Consider the following 22,758-nt stretch of genomic DNA (forward strand, 5'->3'; position numbering starts at 1 on the left):
TCCCTAATTTGGAGCAAAGGGCTCAGAGGGACGACCTCATTCCCCTCTACAGCCCTCTGAGGAGTCAAAGTAGAAGGGGAGGTGCCGAGTTCTTCTCCAGGGTATCCAGTGATAGGACATATAGGAATGGTTCACAGCTGCACTGAGGGAGGTTCAGATAGGGCATCAGGAAACACTTCTTTACTGAGAGGATGGTCAAACCCTGGAACAGGCTTCCTAGAGAGGTGGTCAATGCCCCAAGCCTGTCAGTGCTTAAGAGGCATTTGGACAGTGCCCTTAAGAACTTGCTTTAAGTTCTCAACAGGTGGTTGTCATAGGTTCCTCCCAGCTGAAATATCCTATCTTACTCTAATTTGAACATAAAAATATGAGTTGATAGAAATAAAAGCTTTCACTTCAAGTAAGACAAGATGGGATAATTTTGAGTTTTGCTCCTTGTTCTTCTTGCCAGTTGTTATTGGGAAAACCTTCAATCTTCAATGCATGAAATATTTCAAGAGAAATATCAGGGCTATTGCAGATACATTCCGTTTTTGGTTTGTAGTCAGTCTATCCCTGTCTGTATTCTCCCTGTTACTTAATCTGCTTGCTAAGATTCATGGTTGCATCCTTCATTTGTCCATCTTGACTTTTGTATTGCAGTCTGAAAAACAATGTAAGAATAACAAGTTAGCTCTTCAAGTGTGGAGCAACATGCTGTGGTAGACTGCTGCTGTCACTGGGCTTAGCTATTTTACATTGGGTATTTCAATGCTGCAGTCTTCTAAACAAGACACAGCATATATTTTGGTGATTTCTTATCAGTGTAAGTTGCCGTGTGTGTTACCTACCTTCTTTACCTCACATGAAATTTTGGAAATCCTAATGTGTCTTGAGAATTCAAAGCAAAGATGAGGACTTGTCTGAGCTGGAGGCTTTGATTCCAAGCCCACTTGTACAGAAAATGGAATATTTTCAGAGGATCACAGTGAAAGGACAAGGGCAAAGGTCGTAAGTTATAGCAAGAGAAATTCCCCTTGCATGTCAGGTGAAAATAAATTCACAGTCAGAGTGGTCTGATGCTGAAAGAGAGGCCCAGAGGGGCTTTGGAGGATCTGGGGGATACTCAAAACTTAGCTAGACACAGCCTTGAGTAACCTGCTGTGAACTGGAGTTGGGCTAGAGCCTTCCAGAGGTGCCTTCCAACCTGAATGATTACATGATTCAGAATAGCAGCCAGTAGCCTTCAGGCACACAAGAGCTACAAAGGTCTGACAGCCCTGCTAGTTGAGTGATTTTGCATCTACTGACTTGTCTCAAGACAGGTTGTTGTGAGATGTTGCTGGGTTTGTGGCCCAGGAAGCTCCCACAGGATCCCCAGGCACCTGGGGATCACCGTCCTGTTGGGTGGCTGGCATGTATGTCCATCAAAAGAGAGTTAAGGATCATTCTTGTGAATTTTTTCTTGTGGTTGTGTATCTTGAACTTGCTCACAGGTGAAGAATAATTTCTTTCAGATTGGTTTGTCTTTCATCCTTTGCTAGCTGTGTCTTTGAACTTGCCATCACTCATTTTAAGACAGTTTGATTGCTTTGACAAAGTGTTCTGCAGTTACAGATAGTTACCATGTTTAGAAGATTTAACACACCACAGAGGTGGGAAGGAATACCAAGTACTACTCCCTTTGCCAAGACATTTTAAAAAATATTCCAGTTACTGATAGATTGTGGTTGTGATATTTTATGAAAATCTTTTTGCTAAGATTTTCTTGTCCTGAGAAGCTGAAAAGCCTCAGCTTCAAGTATAAACAATTTGTTATCTGCTACTGTAGAATGCAGCAGGTGCTTTCTTAATTAGTCGATGTAGGCTGTTTCTACTTGGTGGCCAATCGAGGAGGCAGCAACTCTCAAACTCTCTAGGAGTCACAAAACTTTATTATTCATTCCTTTCTATTCCTGTCTTGCCTTCTGATAAATCTTTCTCTCTATTCTTTATAGTATTGTTATAGTGTAGTATTTTTAATGTAATATATATCATCATATAATAAACCAGCCTTCTGAAATGGAGTCAAGATCTCTCCTTCCCTTCACCAAGTCCTAACTGCCCTGAAAACCACTGCAATAATAGATTATGTCTTTAATGTCATCAAGAAGGTAGGTTTTGGTTGTCTTTCCCAATTACAGGTGGAGAAAAGAATACAGAGGAAAGACATCACAGGTACAAGAAAGCACATGGCTTCTTACTGAGTTTGGAAGATTTTCCAGGTGAAATACAGCCAGTAGCTGGATACAGAGCTTTACTGTCACCAATAAATGATCTGCAGTGAAGTGGCAGGGGAGGTTAAAACTTGTAGGAACTTAACTAAGGTTATGTTGAGGAAGTTTTTATCCTGCAGCCTCTGGAACAGGAGCCTGCATCACAAAGTGGTGCAGTGACTTAGGAAAGTTGAAACCATGTCAGAAACAGAATGCAGAAAGGGTGACTCCCAGTGATCATTTGGATCAACAATGGTCTGTTCAGTGGCACTGATGTATCTTTAATTTCTTTGTGACCTTAGGTTGGCCAAGTCTACGCTGACTCTGATCCCACTGCTGGGGACCCACGAGGTCATCTTTGCCTTTATTACTGACGAGCATGCCAGAGGGATGCTGCGCTTTGTGAAGCTTTTTACTGAGCTCTCCTTTGCTTCGTTTCAGGTAGCACTTACAGTGTACCCATGCATATAAGATATTTTTAACTGCTATTTGAGGACCTGCTTTCTCTTTCATTCATTACATGCTTATGTTCCTTATGTTTCTCAGTTTAGCACTGGATGTTATAGGATTATGACAGTGGAAGGGAAAGTGTAAGGACTAATTTTTAACAGCCAACTTTACTACAGTAAGCTGGTATTCCTGTCCACATATTAATTTTCACTTCCTATGGTTCACCTCAGGGCAATAACAAAATTGTCTGTGATTTCCTGTAATTGTACAGTGGTGTTGCTGAAAGCACATTTTGTGCTTTCTCCAGTGTTTCTGATACTCCTTGGAAAATCTGTGCTAGGAGAGGTAGCTGTCTCCAGCTCCTTATTTAACTGTTCCCTTAGGTAAAGCCATTTCAAATGAGTATCCTTTTGTAAGGAAGTCATTATTCTGTTTCCCTGCACACTCACTCATTCCCTGTTTATGAAGCACAGAGCTGTATTTAAGGCCACTGTGAATTACTCACTTATGAAATGTTTAAGACTTGAAACCTTTGCTTTGTAAGGAATAAGGGGAAAGAAATCACTAGACAAAAATAACAGATTGAAGAAAACAACAACTCCTTCCTAAGATCATGTGCTTTGAGACATAGTTTGGTCAAACCTCTGCTCTGCCATCAGAGTTGACACAGACCAAGGGTTCTCCACCTTTCAGTCTTATCAGAGACATGTCAGTGTGGAGCCTCTAGCCATTTGCAACTGAGTTTGGCAAAGTGAGGAAACTGCTCTGCTCACTGTTCTGGTTTATGTTGATTTCAGGGGCTGATGGTTGCAATTCTTTACTGTTTCATCAATAATGAGGTAAGAGATACTATTTTATTCCAATTTGCCTTATCAGCATACACTATAAGAAAGGAAATTGAAAATGGTCTTGAACTGCTAAATTGTCTTTTTTCAGTACTTTTTTTGTTTAACAGAACCTTCCCTGCACAGCTCTGTGGGATAACTCATCAGACAAATGTGTTTGGAAGGAATTCAGGCAGTATAATTTACGGTCACTATTTGTAGACATGAAATTTCACGAACAGTCTTTCTTATAGTTGTGTAGTTTGCACTGTTCTTTAATTAAGAATTACAGCTGCTCTTCCTAATCTGTCTTATTTTATTTGCTTGTTTTGCTTTTGCTTGCTTTTTATTTGCTTGTTTTTGTGAATGTGGGAGTGGAGCACATTTTATTCTATGAACTCAGCTCAGCTTGCTGGTGAAGTTGGAGAATCCTCGTGGCTATTGCTGTACTGTTTGGTTTCATTTGGTTTCCCTGTGGCCCAGCTGCTTGAACGCATCATCACTCTCCTTAAAACTGAACATTACAGAGTGGTAAAGACACAGACACAGAAGAAGTGTACCTTTTGCTTTAAGTTGATTGCAAGTACCATCTTCTGTGGCTTCTGCTGAATCCCAGCCCTGTAGTGGGAAAAGGTATTGTTTTGTTTCAGTATTGCAGGAATCTCTCGTCTTACCTTCTAAGTGATTATTATTCATTCATTCGGCAGCCAGGTTTGTAAGGGAAGCGAACACTACTCATTGAGTCACTACATTATTAAATTAAATACACATCAATATGTTTTACACTCACAATAAATATACTTTTAACTATGACATTGTAATTCAAGATCACTTATTGAGAGACAGGCCTCATCAATGAATTGGAATTAGTAGAAAAATGTGCTACTTCTATCATTATGGCCAAGCTGGAGTCAACAGGAAAGTAGCAGGCATCCTGAATTAAGCCTTTCAGGAGTCTGCTCACTTTTGTAGGTTGTGGGTAAGATTTTATTGAAGTGAGTCTATTAATTGTACTGCTTACCAAAATCAGAGGTGAATAGCAGCAGGCTTCACTTTTGGGAATGAGTGTCATTTGCTGCGTGTCATGAATTAGAGAACATTTATTTCAAATTCCTTGTATGGCTTTACAGGTGTACTTCAATCCTGAGATGCAGCACCGTCTGCTGGTGGATCATGTATTTCTTTTGATTCACCTTGGTGTTTGCTCACACATCCCTTGTGCAGCTGCAGCCAAGGCCTCTCATGTGTAATGCTCAATAACTTCCTTCGCATGAAATAACAGCAGTTACATCATAACCCAAACTTTATTACAAGGTCTTAAACAGGCACTCTTGTTTCATTTGAGGGAGCTTACTGTGTAGTAGCTTACCTATGTTTCTAAGAAATGGTCCAAATCTCTTGTTACTATAATTCTCTTGCCTTTGTAATGTAGTTCATAAAAAATCTAAACACGATGAGTTCAGCTTCACTGACAGTCTAGGATGAATTATTTTTCTTGTTCCAACTCTTGTTCAAAGAGGGGAGTAGGGTTTTTGTGAAGCCTGGTCATCAGTGTCCATAAAAAAAAAATCTTTACGAAGAGTTTGATTAAGTAAAGTTTGTTCCAAACTAGATAAGAATTCTTTTCCTCAACTAAATGAGAAACTGTCTTCTGACACACCATATGTGTCCAAAGACTATCCTTGTTTGCAATGTGGTCTACATTTTATTTTTGTCTGACTTTTTCTTTAACCATACAGAATGATAGTTCCTTGCAGGTCGTGGTGCACAGATCATTAGTAGAAATGAAGACAGAAGTGATATTAATGTCCTTTTCTGATATCTATTCTGAAAAAGAAAATTAGAATTTGCTCATATTTCAGTCTTATTCTGCCTTAAGGATTCTGGATTTTCTCTGAACTTCCTCTGAAGCCAACAGTTGGGTCTCATGAGATTGCCTGTTACCACCAATGTTCTTTGCAAAATGAGCTAGGCTTAATATGACCAGTTTTTCTGCTGTTAGTGCTGCTTTCTATAAGAAATATTTTAAACCGCAGAGATGTTGCCTTTTTCACCACTTAGTTGAAGATGGTTCAGATTTCATTCTCTGTAGCCTTGGTTCTCCTTTTTGCCTTCTTGTCACAATGGAAGTACGATTCAGTCTCTTCTACTTTAAAGAATCTGTCCTGGTGCCAGGACTTCTGAGTTCTTGAAATACTGGCCAATCCTCCATTTTGCTTTTAATTTCTTTTCATTCTCTATACAGACTATTAATTAAACTCTTCCATCAGCTCATTTCTGTCCCATTTTAGACCTACTTTCCTTTCACTATCACTTGCTGGGTTTTTTTTTGCCAAAATTTAGGGCTTTTTTATAATCAGGTTCCAGATTCATTGCTGAATACACTGTCAACTTCCTTCCCCTTTAGCTGCATAAAGCTCAATCCAGAGCTCTCTGTGAGAGATCTTCTCCAGCTTTAAACCTCCATGACCAACTTTTTCAATTTGTCCCCCCTCTTTCCTTTTTATTTTAAAATACCCTACATAAAATTTTTTCTTCCCCTGTCTCACATGTCATGGTTTAACCTCAGACAACAACTGCGTGCTGTGCAGCCACTAGCTCACTCCAGTTTGGTGGGATGGGGAAGAGAATTGAAGGAATAAAAGTGAGAAAACTCTTGGGTTGAGATAAAGACAATTTAATAGGTAAAGCAAAGCAAAATGTGGAATTAATTTACTACTTCCCACTGGCAGGTAGGTGTCCTCCCAGCTTCTTGCACACCTCCAACTTGCCTACTGTCGGGTGGGATGAGAAGCTGAAAAGGTCTTGGCAATGTGCAAGTCCTGCTCAGCAATAACAAAAGCATCTCTATATTGCCAACACTGTTTCTAGCACAAATACAAACCACAGCCCCATATTAGCTGCTGTGAAGAAAATTAACTCTACCCCAGCCGAAGTCAGCACATCATGGGAGCTTTGTTTTCGGTATCATTTTCCTGCGTAGCTTATTTCTGGGGAATCTTATCAACACAGGGAAGTTAGTAGGATAAGTATTTTGCTGAAAGATCTGTAGATCTGCTTCTGTGCTCAGGAACTGCCTCTGCAAAATCAGTCTTAAACAATTCCCTTGCTTATACATTCAAAGCCATTTAGGCAAAAACTCAATTCCACACAGGCAGCAGACCTGCTCCCTACCCTCTTCCTAACCCCTGGAGAGAAAACTGATATTATGCCAGTCATATCTGTTCCGAAGATAAACCCATTCCTACAGTCTTTTGTCCAGGTCTTCCATTCACTTTATCTCAGTTTTGCAGGCTGTTTGTCTCATAGCTCAAGCCTGTCATGTCCAGCTGGAGTAAAGACTCATTTCCTCCCTTTGACTGACCTAAAGGTACCTATTTCTATTGCTCATTGACTTATTCAGTCAGTCACTACCGTCATGCTTTCATTCAGGATTTGCCAGTAAATGCCTACAACAGCTTTTTCCCTGTGCTGCCTTATGCTTCCCTGCCCACAAAAGATGCCAAATAATGGAGTGGTAATATGGTCAATTCTTTTCCTGCAGACACTGTGGTTCCTGCATTTCTGCCTTCATCTGACCATTCTCCCTCATTGTTCTATGCCAAGCTATCCCAGACACGCTGTCTTTCTTTGTGTCTTTGTGCACCTTTGACACAAGAAACCCCCCTTACCATGGTAGAGTACAAGCATCTGTCTCAGCATCTTTCCTTCTGACCCGTTTGGTTGTGACAGTGGAGGTTGGATTCTGGATTCTGACAGATTGTCAGAAACACAGAGATGCAGCTGGTTCCACCAGGACATTCAATGCAAGGGCTGTAAGCCAGAATTGACAAGCACTGATAGAGGCACCCACCAGGGGAATACAATTAGTTTTGTACGGCTTTGCTCCTTTTTTAGGACTGCCTCTCAAATTCAGTCTTTTGCAGTGAATGAGCAAAGAAAACAGACATACAGCAGCTGGTTCCCTAGGAGTTTTCCCTCAGAATATGAAGGTTTCAACAGCCTGGGCATGATGACAAACCTGTGCTGAAACTGCCATCAGCCTACTTAGTCTCATGGTACTCAGTATGAGATCCTAAAATAAAAGAACAAACATCTCTCCAGAGAATGCTCCCTTAAGTGACCCACCTACAGTGAACTTATTTCCGGGCTGAAGTACATGCCATAATGAACTTATTACTGTGGTTGCAATCCTGCCTTTATCAAGAGTAAAAAGTGTGAAATTTTATGTCCTCTGCCTTATGTGTTAAAAGCTAATGGAGGTTCTTACTTCAGTCAAGTGGCAAGAACTTTGCCTGTGGAACAGGAAGATCTAATTCTGTTCTTGTTTAGCAGTTACAAAATCCTGGATAAATTTTCAAACCTGTGCAGAGGTTACACAGTTTGACCCAGAACTTGTGACTAGATGAGCATACTTCGTAGCTTCTAGAAAAGCTACTATCTGGAATGAGATACTGTAATTGTAATTTAAAAGGGGAACAAGTACAATCTCTAACTTGCTTAATTGTTGCTTTCAATTCTGAATAAACATTTGGGTTTTGTATGAAATAAAAAGAACCCACATAAATATTCAAAGAGCAAAAATAATCCAGGACATAATAATGTTTATAATCAAACCAGAAGTTAGAAATCTTAAGAATACCTGTGGTGCAATATTGAGCAGAAAGTCAGTCTTTTCAGCTGTTTCATGGCTGATAAGCAAAGTCAGTTTAATTGTTAGTACTGGTAGGGCATAGAGTCCAATCAGTATTGCAGGTGAATACATTTAGAGCAAAATAATGAAGGTAAGATTTTCTGGTGCATAGAAGAACTTTTTTTCTACAAGTGAAAATGAATGTTATCATTATTTTAAATGTGGAATGGCCTACAATGGATTAATGAGATAATTGGATAATTGGAAGCAATAATATTGCAGGTTTAAAGCACTTCCAGTTTTTCTCAGTAGTGGGGTATCCTTGCTGTTTTCTGATGGAGTCATTTAAAGAGCTGATTAATTCTACATTAATTCCTTTTGTTTCCTTCTTTGCTTCTGTTAGGTTCAGATGGAGTTTCGGAAAAGCTGGGAGCGCTGGAGATTGGAACACTTGTATGTCCAGAGGGACAGCAGTATGAAACCTCTGAAGTGTCCGGCCAACAGCATCAGCAGTGGAGGCACAGTAGGCAGCAGTGTCTATGCTGCCACTTGTCAGGCCACATTCAGCTGAGATTTCTGCAGGTGAATCGGACTGAGAACAATGAACTGTATAATGTACCTGAAAACCCTTAAATACCCAAGCAAGTGGCTTAAGTTTGCCATGTCCAGCAAGAAACTTAAGCATGTGCTGCTCATTGCCTGCAGGCTGTTGGACAAAGGTTTCTAGGGAAAGCAATCTGCTAATGTAATGAACACATCAGAGGAAAAATTGGTCATGTCTAAAGTAAGTTAAGAGTTTTTTCCTATTCGCACACAAGGCCTCCAGGGGTCCAAAACTTAAGCGTTGCATTGATCCAGTCTGAAACCACAGGGTCAATGGCTTATTACTGTTGAGTGGGTGAGCTGAGTGATTGACTGATTAAATTACAAGGATATAGAATATGATTATTGCCAAGAAATACATTTAGACTTTTCTGGGGACAGGGTAAGGTGCTATCACCATTTTTAGAAAAAAAAAATTTAGTGGGATGCAACTTGCGTTTCAGGGAAGAATCAGTTTTGTAGCAGGGGTTTCCCAAAGTTAAAGTTGAAAATATGCCAATCTGTTTTCTGGGTAGGTGAAGAACAGCATCCTGAAGGGCTATCAATATACAGCAGGTAGTGTAGTGAGCACTTCTGAATGCTATCTTCAAGCTTCACTTAAAAAAAGTACAAAAACCCAAACAAAATAAAAATGCAGTATCTGCTCGGTACCTCCTCTGCTAGGAATAGGTGCACATTGTCTCTGTTGACATGGGTGGAAATGTGCCCTGCATGCACAGCCCTTCCATTGTCAGTGCTAGGCTGCCCACCTGGTGGGCACACAGGCGTTCACGGCGATGGGGTGATGGCTTGTGTTTCAAGAGAACCTTTCATGTCTGAGCTTTACTCTGCTTCTTGTGGGTGCAAACACACAGAAAGAAATCAGCTTGTGGCCACTGGTGATTTCAGCAGACCTCTCCTCATTGCAAGGATTCGGTAGTTGGCAGTGTGTGCTCATCACTTTTGTTTCCCCTCTGCCCTTGGTCCTTCTCTCCAGTGACACAAGGTACCCTTGCGTGCGGAGGGTGAGGTGGCCCTGGCCAAGGGCGTGAGTTCAGGACCAAGGACAGCTCCCGGCCCCCATTCCCGAGGTGGGCTGTCATCCTCCAGCGCCTGCCAGCTTCCCATCAGCAGCATTCCAAGAAAAAAAAACAAACAAAACCAACAACTCCAAACAAAAAATCCTGAACTCCATGAGCTTTTTTTCTGTCCGTTTAAAACAACAAGGGCTTGTGCAGTGACTGCATCTGCACTGTGTACTGTGTTCCCTTCCTGACGTTGACAAGAGTTGCTGGGGACAAGCAGAAGTACCTTTAGAAGCTGGATGTGATAGGTTGCATCACTTAATAACAACCTTTGCACAGCTTTACTCTTACTTGGGCTCCCTTTACAACAAAGAGGCGAAGTGCCAAAGACGAGCTCTGAGAATCTCCCTGCTCACAGATTTCTTGTAATAAGTAAGTAACTTCCATGGCAAAGTAGTTACAACAACTCAGCAGAAATAACCCTCCCTATTTTCAAGTCTCTGCACTTGCATTCACAGCCCCTATTACCAAGAAAGTGGACTGGATATTCTGGGATGTAACTCAGCATCTTTCCTGCCTGAAGCTAGATTGCTTTGCATGGGATTATTTAATCATTGTATTAGAATCCTAATTGCCAACAGCATGGATTAGTTTTGCAATCATAAGGTTAGAATTGAATTAAAGAGGATGTGTTACCACCTTCTGCTCTAATACTAGTAATTGAGCTCCAGGGAGAAAGACATGTTTGCAGAAATCCACCACAGTTCTCAGGCTGGCTTATGTGTCTTCAGCATGCTGGCTTCTCTGCAGGCTGCTTCCAGGCCTTCCCTCTCTTAACGTTGGTTGCAAAGCTGACTTTGGAACAAAGCACTTCAGGTTCTTCTGTATATTTAATAACTAGCTTCTGTGTTGTGTGACCATCAATACAATACTTGTCTACTACATGCAGGCATTAACTGCTGTCCTGCAAGTTAATTAATTAGCTTCCTGTATGTACGGAATATGCTTGACGTTTCTATCTAATGTCTATCCTGAAGTGCTGACAATAGGAAAAAAGTACTAAAGATTGTCACTGGCAGATGAAGGGCAGCATGGTGACAGATGCAATTTACACCTGTGGTTTAATGCACACTGGTGGGAATAATTTCACTCATTAATATTCAAGAGTGGATGCTGGTCCTGCTTAGTAGTGTGCAAACCTGGGAAAAAAGTTTCTGCTGCTTGTGCAGCTGTTGGCAAGATGATAGTTTTGCTATGACAACAGGAAGTTACAGAAGTGTTCTAACTCACTGCAGTGCTGGACAAACAAGGGTGTGTAGCAAATGAAAGAGGACGGACATGGAAATAGAGAGCATTTCCATGTGTGGTAGGTAACAAACCTGTACTCAGTTGCTGTCACAAGCAAGATTCAACAGCTTGACGTGCTTTTGAGTTAGTAAGCTGTTCTTGTCCCTCCTACTAATTTGTGAACTGAGGGCTTTGGGCCCACAGGAATAACTCCAGTTAACTTATCTTGGTGACTTCTGCTTTGTTAGAACACAAGAGAAAAGTGAAGTAACAAAGTGAGGTCTTAGCCAAGCAGAAGGCTGCAGAGGAAAATTTTCCCCCCTGTAATTAATCTCTCACTAGCTCAAACCTTTTAAAATCCCCTCTCAAAACAACTCAGTGGAAATAACACCAAGCAGAATTACAGTATTTGTGTATTTAGAGACTGAGCAAGGCCTCAATGCCAGTTTCTCCATCATACTTTATCTACTTCAGTAAAACCTTTTACAAGCCTTTGTTATTCATGCCATCTCTATTTTACAATGTGTAATGTACATTTATTTAAGTAGCATGAAATAAGCAAACCAACACAAAGCACTGGAAGAGATGAACTGTGTCGGTTTTTATTTCTTGTGCCTTTTGGCTTCATGCTCACTTATTGTGGCAACTTGTTTCATGAAGCATTAAATACAAGAGTATAAATCCACCTGGACATAATGCAGCTAGAGTGTATAGCAAGTGAAAACTTTATTTCCAGCATTGCTGCTATGAATTTTTATAATTTCATTGATCTTACCTTATATTTAATATTTATTTGCATGTATTTCTTCGTTTTAAAAAATACCCACTGAACTGAACTGTACAAGATGTCAGATTATCAACTCCCCATAAACACTGTGCTGATGTTTATTTTTATTGTTGTGAATAAAGTTTCAACTCACAAAATTCCATTGCTTACAGGTGTTTTGAGTATCATCTAACTACTTCTCACCCTGTTACCAGAATACTTTTTAAGAATGGAAAGATTCACAGTCCGTGGTTCTTTGAAAGAAACAATGTGCAACTGCGTGTCCACTACCTAGAGGTGTTTGACCCTGCTGAGCCTACGTTAATCAAACACAAAATGCAGCAAGTTATAGAGTCAAAAGGAATCAGTAAGAATAATGAAAACACTGGGGGGGTTTTACTGGACGATGACAGAATATGTGCAAATGACAAAATTTTTTGCCTTCAAATAGCAGGACTTGGAATTTATACAACAGTGCAAGACAGAAACTGTAAGAGTGCTGAGAGCTACTGAGAGATGCGTATCAGTGTTAACATATTACATGTGTTTTAATCTATTACTCTCTTACTAGTCCAGTTAAATTCAAAGCACCACTTTCTTTTGTTTCTACAACCAATGATCAAACTTGTGTTGAGTCAAGCCTTAACAATGTGTTTAACTGTTAAATTAGAAAAGACATAATGGAACAGGACTCGAAAGACCAATTTGTGACTTTTCTTCTTAACTCTGTCCTCAGAGACACAAGTTCTAGCAGCTGCTCTTCAAAGTTATGACTTAACAAATCATAAAATTGTTATGGTTGGAAAAGACCTTAAAGATCAAGTCCAACTGCCTATGTAGCATCACCACCACAGGAAATGTTTTAGAACACTAAAACATGTTCTCAAATGCCACACCCATATGCTTTCTCTATGCTTTAAGCAGTGGTGACTACCACTTTGCTGAGCAGGTCTGGCTCAATGCAATGACCTACATATTAAAACAGCAGTGGATCATACAAATACACCTGCCAGGAGTAAGTATTTTTCAGCTTACAATTATGAAAACTGTAATATGAAGCAAAAAAGGAACTATAATCTGATGTTTGTTAGGTGAAAGACACCACTGCAAACCAAAGGAGCAGCCTATTTTAGGTATATGGCTATTGCTTCTCGTCGTTTCTTCAGCGTGAGGTTTCCAGCCGGTGCAAGGGAGAGCAGCAGCAGGCCCGTCTACTGCAGGTGCCGTCAAAGGCCAGCCTTTGTGTCTATCACCTGTGGCAAACTCTGGGGAGCTGAAGCCCTCCAGGTGACACGCTGGCAGCCACAGCTGTGACAAGGCCGTGCCTCTCGGGGCCGCTCCACAGCGACCGAAACAGCTGCCCGGCCCCAGGAAACGAGACCAGAGCGCAGGCTTTGCTACGGCTTTATTCGGGACCGGCCGGCACCGCGGGACACGGGGCCAGCAGTAAGGCTCAGGTGTTTTCTTGCATAGGAACAAACCCCATTTCAGTTCCCCAAGCCCCGGCCCTTCCTCGGGGCGGCGGCAGCGGGGCCGGCCGGGCGCGGCGGCTGTCCCGGCCCAGCACAGCGCAGTCCCCGCCGGGCCCGGCGCTACCTGCCCGCGGCGGGCCCGTAGTGCAGCTCCCGCTCCAGCTGCTCGGCCGTCAGCGTCCCGGCGATGGCGGCGCAGCCGGGGTTGAAGACGGAGTAGGCGCTGAGCTCGCCGGGCCGCCGCTCGGCGGGGCCGCGGGTGCCGGCGTACATCCAGTAGAGCAGGGAGAGGACGAAGTAGGGCAGCCCGAGCTCCAGCTCCGCGAACAGCGCGAGCAGCACGGCCCACAGCAGCACCTTCAGCAGCAGCGGGCGCGCCCACACCGGAGCCGCCGCCGCGCCGGGCCGGACCTGCGGAGGCGGCGGGGAGACGCGGCGTCAGGCACCGGCCGGCCACCGCACCCCCCGCCCCGCCCGCCTCGGCGCTCACCTGAGCGCCGCCGCCCGAGCTCTCCGCGGCTGCCCGCGGTCCCTCGGCGGCCTCCGGAGCCGTGGCCTTTCCCGGCGGCTCGGCTGGGCGCGGAGCGGCGGCAGCGCTGCCGCGGGCGGCGCGGAACTGGGCGAGGCGCCGCTCCACGCTGGCCGCCATGGCCGAGCCGCGCCTGCGCCAGGCCCGTGACGGCCCGGGAGAGGCGGGGCTGGGGAACCGGGAGCTGCGAAAGGGGATGGGGTCCCAGCGTGGGGAGCCGCAGGCAGCTGGTGAGCCCGTCCTCGCCGTCCGGGATGGACAGCAGAGCCGGAGATTTTCTCTGGAGAAAAGCTGTAAATTACCGGAGACCTCTCGTGTTTTGTTTTCACACTATTATGTTGGAAAAGGCGTCTGAATTACAGTCCACCCTTGACCAAACACCAAATCAAAAAGATCGTGGCATTAAATGGCACGTCCAGCCATTTCTTGAACACCTGTAGAGATGGTGACTCCGCCACCTCCCTGGGCAGGCCATTCCAGCGTCTAATCAGACCCTTTGTGAAGAAATTCCTCCTCCCATCCAACCTAAACCTCTTCTGTGTCCTCTTGCCCTGTCGCTGGTTGCCTGGGAGAAGAGCTGACGCTTACCTGGCTACAACCTCCCGCAAGCCACCTCTCTTCTGGGCTGAACAACCTCAGTTGCTCACTAATGATGGCACCAAAAAGAAGAGAGGATGGAGAGAATAAAGCATGGAGTGACCCAAGCCTGGGGAGGAGGAACAAGGTGTTCACAGCCAAGCTGACCAGCGCCATTTGCGCTGGGCATTCGAGCAGAGGTCGTAGCAGGGCACGGAGCAGCTGGGGCAGAGCAGCGAGCAGGAGAGCACCGCAATGGGCTTGGCCGTCACCATGTGGCGCCGGGAGCCAGGGCTCGCCCTGTGCCCTTCTCTGGCTATGGAGAAAAGCCTGTGGTGGGCTCCCTCCAACACAGGCCTTGCCAGCATCCATCCCACACTCTCTTTAAGTCAACTAATAACATCGGGAAAACCAGCTCTATCACATCATGTTCCAGCTTTCGGCACTGCCAAGAAATAAAAATTTATTTACAGAATCTGTCTCTTAGCCTCAGGAGTAAAATATCTATCACTCTCCAGCAGTAACAGTCAGCAATGAGCCATCATTTCATCCTGCAGTGCTGTTTCCAGTTACTTATAGCCTTCTCAGAAGTGACCTTTGGGGCTGAATGTCTCATGCATGTGTCAGCTTAGAAGTGAATATGAGAAGTCTAATAAAAATCAATTTGGGTGTTCTTAAGTTATCTTAATGTGGAAAAAATTGTGTTTTTTCCCAGCTAAATAATTTTTCAAATGCCTATTTTAAGCTTGGTTACGAAATGACTTTCTTTTGACCTTCCGACTTTGCAGAGAGTGCTGCAATGAATAAAATTTTTCTCTTTATTTGTGGAAATTTGATTTTGAAATAACAGTCAAAAATGTTTTAAGATAGCCTGCACAGGACATTATTTTATTTTATTTTATTTTATTTTATTTTATTTTATTTTATTTTATTTTATTGTATTTATTTTTCTTCCTCTTGTTCATGGAAACAGCTCCTTGTTCTATAGACTTCATTAGTCAAAGTAATAGTTTTATCTGAATAATATATAAAATATCACCTTTGCTAGCTGCACCCAGTGTTGTCAGATTTTACTCAAGATTTAGCAGCTTTAGCATGTATTTGCAGTTATGCATCCAAGTAGCTATTTTGTGGCTATTTTATTGGGCTGCCTATATTGCCATGTGTTGTTAGAATACATAGAAGAGTGCCATGAATTATACCTTTGAAGCTCAAGAGCACTCCAGTAACTTCATCTCTAAATGAGTGTTACAGTGTGGATAAATACCTAAACAAATTTGTATCCATAAAATCTTGAATTATGTATATATATCCTGTTTTAAACATATATCCTGTTTTAAACAAACAGCTTAATTGTATAGACATTTCATTTTGTTCTTTAACAACCATATGAACAATTTGTTCCCTACTCCAGTGCCTACAGAAGGTCTTGGCAGTTCACCAAGCTTAATCTTTGGATCCTCAGCCTGTGGTTAGGAGGGCAGAGGGGACATGGAAAGGCTGAAGAACACTTCTGTGGGACTTGAATCACTTCATGCCTTCCCCTATTTATGAGAAAAACAGATTGAATACAGTGGGTCGGTGGGCATGAGACTACGAGTCAAGTATTTCTTCGCTTGTGCCACAGCCAATGATGAATCAAAAATGTTGTATCGATAGATCTCTAAAACTGTATTCTTTATGCAGAAAGTTCTGGAACTGCCGATCAACTTCTAGGAGGCAGCATTAAGATCACTTTAAAAACTTAATTTTTTTTTAACTTGTTTCATACTAAATCATAATATAAAGCAGTTCACATGCGTATTTCTCTCTGCCAAGAAGAGAACCCTTTTTCTTTATAAATTTCCACTCCAGTGATTTTGAAACCTTTTCCTCTATCCCAGCAATCAACTTTTTGTTATATTTTAATATTTATGACAGAGAAGAATCATCTCATTCTGTTCTCAGCCAAGTATCATCAGCTTAAGGAACTAAGGTTCCAAGCCATTAGGAACTTTGTCTGTATCAGCAAGTGAACTGAAGGAGGTGAAAGAATTGACAGAACAAGAAAGCTGGCAAAGCCATGGCCAAAGTGCAGTTGATTTTATACTTTTAGGGTGGTGACTGCAGAGTTTTTCCTAATTAATTTTAAATATGTTCATTCTTTCATGCCCCTTAAGAAAGGAAGAGCAGTGAAAACCGATTAGATTAGGTATTTTTATATGACAGATGGCATTGGAACTATTTATGGCAAAATACCAACCCAGCTGAGTTAACCTAAGCATTGATAGCCACATTCAGATCCTGTGGCACCCTTTGCATGTGCCACATCAGTCTTGGTGTCAGCCACCTCCTTGCTCAATAATACAGACTTGGGGCCTTGCCCAGTTGTGTGCAGTGTTGTTGCTTGCTTCCCACAGCTGCAGATACCTGTTTGTGTATGCCAGCTTCTTCAGATATCAACAGTAATCAAGTCACATTAATTCTCTTGATGGATTAATCTAATTCATTGTCAGGAGCTCCCTCCTTCATGAGATAAGTGGTCACGCTCACACTGACTTGCTAAGTGCCATAAATGCAGACAGAAGGGCAACCCATTATTAATATAATGACCTAGCTTAATTAGTTCAATGGAGCTGAGGGAGCATTAGCTCTAGTTGTTGGGGTCGTGCAGAACATGTATAAAATAGATTGAAGTGCACAGATTCATATTTCTCTAATTCCATAGAGAGCTTTCTGCATATCCATTTACTAATCAGTTCTAAACTACAGACAAGAAGTGCTTCCTTTGTAAAAAATGGTCATTAATTTTCCTTCCTAAAATAGCAGCATCATGGTACTTTGCCGTTAGACATAAAGAATTTTTTTCTGTCTTTTTACTGAACTCGTTTAGCTTCTCAATTGCAAATTTTCATCTCTATGTGGTTTTGAAATGTGTGCATTTGTATATTCAGCAGTGAACTGAGAACTAAAGAGTTCTCAGACACTAGTACTTATGTTCCTGCTTTATATGCTGAAGTGCTCTATATTTAAACATATTTAAAATTGAACAAAGCAATTTAAAATTGAACAAAGCAGAGTTATTAATATTTCTGTCACAACTCTGAAATGATCCTCATCATTTCACGAGAAACTTCCATTTGAGGGAAAACAGAGAAAAAAAATCCCTCACTAGTTCAATGTCAGCAGTAAATGTCAATTATTTAGTGAAATCATTGTAACAGAAAAGGGAAATGAGCTATTTTACTTCTTTTGGAAGATAACACCCAATGAGCACTCTAGGTGGGATTGTTTTGCCATGTTCAGAATTTTGATCTGATTCCAAAGTTGAAGTTTGGAAACTGTTGTAAAACTTCAAAAATTCAGAATACTGTGTTTTGATTTTTATCAAATAGCTAGGGAGGGGAAAAAAGGCATTTGCCACTTGATATTCCTCATAGCTTAAATTAAAAGAAACCTATTTTGTCTCTCCTGTCTGCCAGCATAATGCTGGGTTTAATCAGTCTCCGCAAACTTTTTTTTGGAGGAAAAAAAAAATTGTAACGTAATTATCAAAGTACTTTTGTGAAGTTTGAAATACAGCTCTTTGGGCTTGGTGTGAATTTTTTTTTATACTGATTTTGTGTAACACTTAAACATAACAGCACTTGAATGAACCTAAATGCTCACATTGGCTATCAGTTTTACACATCCACATCTACCAAAAAAAAACAAAAAACCACAAAACAAAAAACAAACCAAAAAAAAAAAACCCAAAACAAAACAAAAAAAACCAAGAGGCAGAAGAACACTGACAGGTTTCATTTTTAGAGGAGCAGAATGCCCAGAAATGTGTTGCACCAACCTTTTCTCGTGCCTTCAAGCCTCTGCCGTGTATAGGACAAATCATCATGCAGAAGAGCTGCTCTCTCATTGCAGTTGTCAGTGTGCATTCCAGCCAGCTGGTTGGAACCTCAGGCTCTTGCTGATAAATATAATTTCCCTATTAATGTTTCAAGTAGGGGTGAGACTTCAACTGCACCCCTGCAATAGGTATACCAGGTGTAAGGGCTTGGAGCTATTCTGAATTACCACAAATTATTCAGCAGACTACAAGATGAAGGAGGGAGATATCATGGCATTCCTCTTCCTCCTGGGCTCTAAATCAAAGAAGTGACCTTATCTAGAATAAAATAGTTGGTTATGTATATCTCCATATAATCTACAGAACAGAAGTCCAAACTATTACTTCTGGCAAGCTGTTAGATTGTATAATATTATCAGTTTGTTTTTTTTGGCAATTTCTCCTCTTCATTATCTCCTTTTTGCCTCAGCATCTACACTGGATTTTGGAATATTTATGATGTTTACCACCAGGAGTGACAGATGACAAGCTTTAGCGAGTAGGCCTTCCCTAATGCTTTCAACAATAGGAACAAACTGGACAGTCCACCAAGAGAATGAGCCGTTTAGCATGACTGGGAAAAATGCTTTTCCAATATTGATATTTGAATATACGATATACCAAGTGCTTCTTTCCAAACTGATACAGAATAGTAAAAATAACTGATTGTCATTCGTAACAGAGGTTTTGAGCTCCAAGCTCCCTTCGGTAATACACAAAGGTTGTGCTGGGGCTCACCCCTGAAAATTAGTGGATGGCACACATAAATAAAAAGTGGGTACACTGGTAATGAACTTAATCCCTAAATTCATCTTCCAGTAATGGAAAGAATTTTTATGGGTTTGAGAATCCTGATAGAAATGCAGGAGCAGTAAGCTTTATATCACACGCATGTAATAAGGCTGGGGCATCACCAGAATCACCTGTGAAAAACCTGATGTTCATGGAGGAGGTGGTCCTGTGGTGATGCATCACACAATGTGGGCCTTACCACCAGTACAAAGCTTCCCAAGCACCCATTCATTTTCTAATGGAAGTGGTCATTATTTTTTAATGCTCTGTGCTAAATCCAGAGTGATCAGATATCTCAGCCATGTACCAGAACAATTTAGCACCCCTAGGGATGAGTGGTTTGAGAATCCCTAATGACTTTCATAGAAAATAGGACATGAGGATGCTCTGCTCAGTTAGTATGACAGCACTTCTGTAGACACACAGAAGCACCCACGAACAAGGAGTGTCAAATCCCTAGAGCAAAGATTTTATGTGTGCCTGTCTTGGAGTGCAATCATGCAATCTAAATTCTGTCCCAGTCCCTCACCCCTGTTTAGGTGATTGTACTTGCTCTATTTATGTCGCATCTAATAACTGTAATTTTGATTTGGGTCAGACTCCAGACTGCAACTGATCTGTGTGTAAGGGTGTAATTAAATTTCATCTCTCCTCTAGGTGATTATGTACTATTTTGGGTCTTATCCCCAAATGATGACTTTTAATTTATTAAGAAAATACCAACAAATTTATCTTCATGATTGTAAAGAAAACACAGGAACCCAAATGGATAACAACCAGTGTAAAAAGTGCAATAGTTCAGATCAGAGTTCCATGCTTTTTAAGTTAAATTTAATAGGGTGTAATTCACAGAGAGAGTATTTTTCATGCCAGTATTTGTTCTAATAAATGGAATAAAGATCTGGAAGAAAAACCTATGTAAAACAAAATGTGAAGAGAAGAAAGATGTAAGAAAGTCTTGAATCCACAAAGGACTTGCAGAAATACAGCCTTTGCTAACTGCTGAAAGCTATTAAATGGTAACTTGGCATTTTGGAACAGATTTATAAATCTTTGATTTAAACACACTGCTAGCCCTGACTTGCAAAAAAATCACAAGTTCAATACTCCAAAATCCAATACATAATGCCTTCCTCTGACATCCTCAAAAACTGGAAAATCCCTAGTCTTCCACTGGTTACCACTGTCTTGAAATTACTTTCCTGGCTTGGGTCTGACTGTGAGACCTGAAAAAACATGTCAAGCACCACGTCAAGCAGAGAGTCAGCAACAGCCTCCTGTCATTGGAGACCAAGATACAATATCATGAGTATGAAGCCCAGTGGGTGGGACTGGAGAAATACAGGGAGGAGATAAGTGAGAACTCATGTGAGAATATCAGAGATGAGGCTGGAGACAATCTGGTGTGTCCAAAAGAAAAAGAGACACCAAACCAGATCCTCAGTTTTCCTGAAATTATGTGACCCTGTAGGGTTAAAATCTGACCCCACTGAAGTCAGTGAGGACTTTGCCAGGACTATACTGGGGTTGGTATTACATTCCTGATGGATCAAACTGAGCTCATACTTTGCTATCTGCTTGATGAGACCTGTGGGTGTCATATAAAAGATCTTCATGTTATTTCCCTTAAAAATAAACTGACACAGCAATGAAAACTTTGCCACTTTTTTTTTTAACTGTGAAAAACCTAACCAATTTATTATGCTGCAAGCATGCCTCATAAATCTTGTACCTTATGCTTTCTAAAATAATATAAATTGCATGAGGAGGACAATTAATACCTAAGCAAGATAAGCTTATTATATATTAGATTGTAAAGACAACCTGGAATGGGGCTGTCTCTGAATTTATGGCAAGTAAAGCTCAGAATTGGGTCTGGTTGTTCCAGCACAGTAAGAAATGTAGATTGTTCATCCTGCCTCTGGTAGGTTTAGAAATCGTAAACGGTGTTTCAGCATTTTTTGTGCTGACCCTGAGGGACACTCAGCGTTGCAGCAAGTTCAGCATCTAACCTCCTGCCTGGGCTCTCTCTGCAGTCAAACTTGACCAGAGTTTCAGTATTTGTCTTGACTGTGGCCTCACAGGCCATTATTTCAGCAATCAAGCTATGAAAGGAAGGGGAAAAACCAAGGAAAGCATGCTTTGTATGTAGTGGCTAAGTAGAAATTTCAGATGGCAGAAAAGACTGAGGACCATTTCTAGATCATTTATTTATCTCAGAGGGCAGGAAAGGTACATTCTTTTGTTAGCTCTTTCAAAGGATGACTAAATGACTTTCATAGGCAGGATATTGCAAACATTTAACAATACTATCCTATAATTTCTGTTTTAGCGGTCCAGTAATGACAACAATATGCAGCAGACAAGGCATGAATTTGTGAGAGAGAAATATTTACAGATTAAAAGGTCTAACATTTATGTTTCTAAATTAAATATAAACAGACAGGAGCAAAAAAAGTCAGAGTTTTCTACAAGTAAAGTACTTGCGGGAGAGTCTTCACATTTTAAAGTTGAATTCTGGCCTTAAATACATACCAGTGTATATTTTCTTCCTCTATTTGTGGTCTCTATTCCATTCCAGAAAAATTCCACTGAATTTCAAAATTTACTAGGTTGTTTGGGGTTTTTTTAGGATTCTTTAGAGTAGCAACTCGGGGGGCAAGAGAGCTTCGGATTCACTTGACACCATGAACTGAAGGAGAAATGACAGCACCCTCTGCTGCCATTTTAGATTATTACCTTAAAGATTTCTCTGTTAATCTCACTGGTTTTATCTTTCCTGGGAAAAAGCTGACAGACTCTCTGGCTCATAATTTTTGTTTAATTTTAGGAGGGCTGTGACCGCCTAGTGCTTTATTTCTATTTTGTTGCTTTGCAAATGACTGTTATATTCTTAAAATCAGCCTAATTTGTCCTTTGGGATCTAAAAAGAACTGACGTTTTAAATCTATGCCTTCTGCTTATGTGAGATAAGATTCACCTTTCAAAATACACCCTGTCTTTCAATAAACATGGTTTTATCATGTGTATGCTGAATTTCAACATATGTTTTCTAAAACCCACTCTCTGACTGATGAGCCAAAGAGCCCATCAGGTTTAATCTCCTCTTCATACAGCTGACACTGGGGAGCTGCACAATTGGGATTACATCTCCCTTTTCCCTGCTGCAGACATGGGTGGTTCTGACACTGAGCATGCAAGGATGTAGCAGTGGATTGACTACAGAGACCTGAAGGGATTTATTTCCATGATTAGGGACTGAGGTAAAATTTTAATTCTATTAAATTAATATAAACTCCCTCTCTCTCTAATTCCCATTTCCCTTCTATGATGGACATATGGTCTTGGAAACAAATTCTAAAATAAATGTAAAATCGCAGGGACTTTATTATGTACTTATGGAAGTCAACTTATTTGCTATAGACCCGATTGATCTAATAGTTGTTTTTAATTCCTTCACATGCATGAAGAGAGTGAAATATATTGGATTTATAATATTGTGATTTACACAAAAGCATGTATGTCTCTAGCCTATGGGATACTGAAAATGGAGCTCTGAATTAATTCCAAGAAAATCCTTTACTTTAAAACTTCGTGTGAGGTATTAAGACAAAAAGGGATTAAGTCTTCCTTTATATGTAAGGTCTGTTTCATTAAATAGACTTCAGAGTTCAGGTTCAGGTTTTCCAGCTACTGCTTTTTCTTTCCAGAAGAAATTTAGTAAGT

At 41.2% G+C, this 22,758-nt stretch overlaps 2 protein-coding genes across 2 annotated transcripts in view; one reads left to right on the forward strand and one right to left on the reverse strand.

Annotated features, from left to right (window-relative positions):
* The window catches only part of GLP1R (glucagon like peptide 1 receptor), an 83,372-nt gene extending 71,413 nt beyond the window's left edge, over window positions 1–11,959 (forward strand). Inside the window, exons 11-13 of the mRNA XM_038132624.1 lie at window positions 2,537–2,675; window positions 3,482–3,523; window positions 8,545–11,959. Of these exons, the coding sequence (XP_037988552.1) occupies window positions 2,537–2,675; window positions 3,482–3,523; window positions 8,545–8,712 (349 nt within the window). The 3' untranslated portion in view covers window positions 8,713–11,959. The remainder of the gene's footprint in view (window positions 1–2,536; window positions 2,676–3,481; window positions 3,524–8,544) is intronic.
* Window positions 11,960–13,189: 1,230 nt separating this feature from the next.
* Window positions 13,190–14,555, reverse strand: SAYSD1 (SAYSVFN motif domain containing 1). Its single transcript, XM_038132166.1, has 3 exons — window positions 14,391–14,555; window positions 13,764–14,132; window positions 13,190–13,684 (listed from the first exon to the last, which is right to left on the reverse strand). The coding sequence occupies exons 1-3, from the start codon at window positions 14,553–14,555 to the stop codon at window positions 13,394–13,396; spliced, it is 825 nt and encodes a 274-aa protein (XP_037988094.1). The 3' UTR covers window positions 13,190–13,393.
* Window positions 14,556–22,758: the final 8,203 nt, after the last annotated feature.

Source organism: Motacilla alba, chromosome 3, assembly GCF_015832195.1.
Source record: "Motacilla alba alba isolate MOTALB_02 chromosome 3, Motacilla_alba_V1.0_pri, whole genome shotgun sequence".
Classification (NCBI taxonomy): domain Eukaryota; kingdom Metazoa; phylum Chordata; class Aves; order Passeriformes; family Motacillidae; genus Motacilla; species Motacilla alba.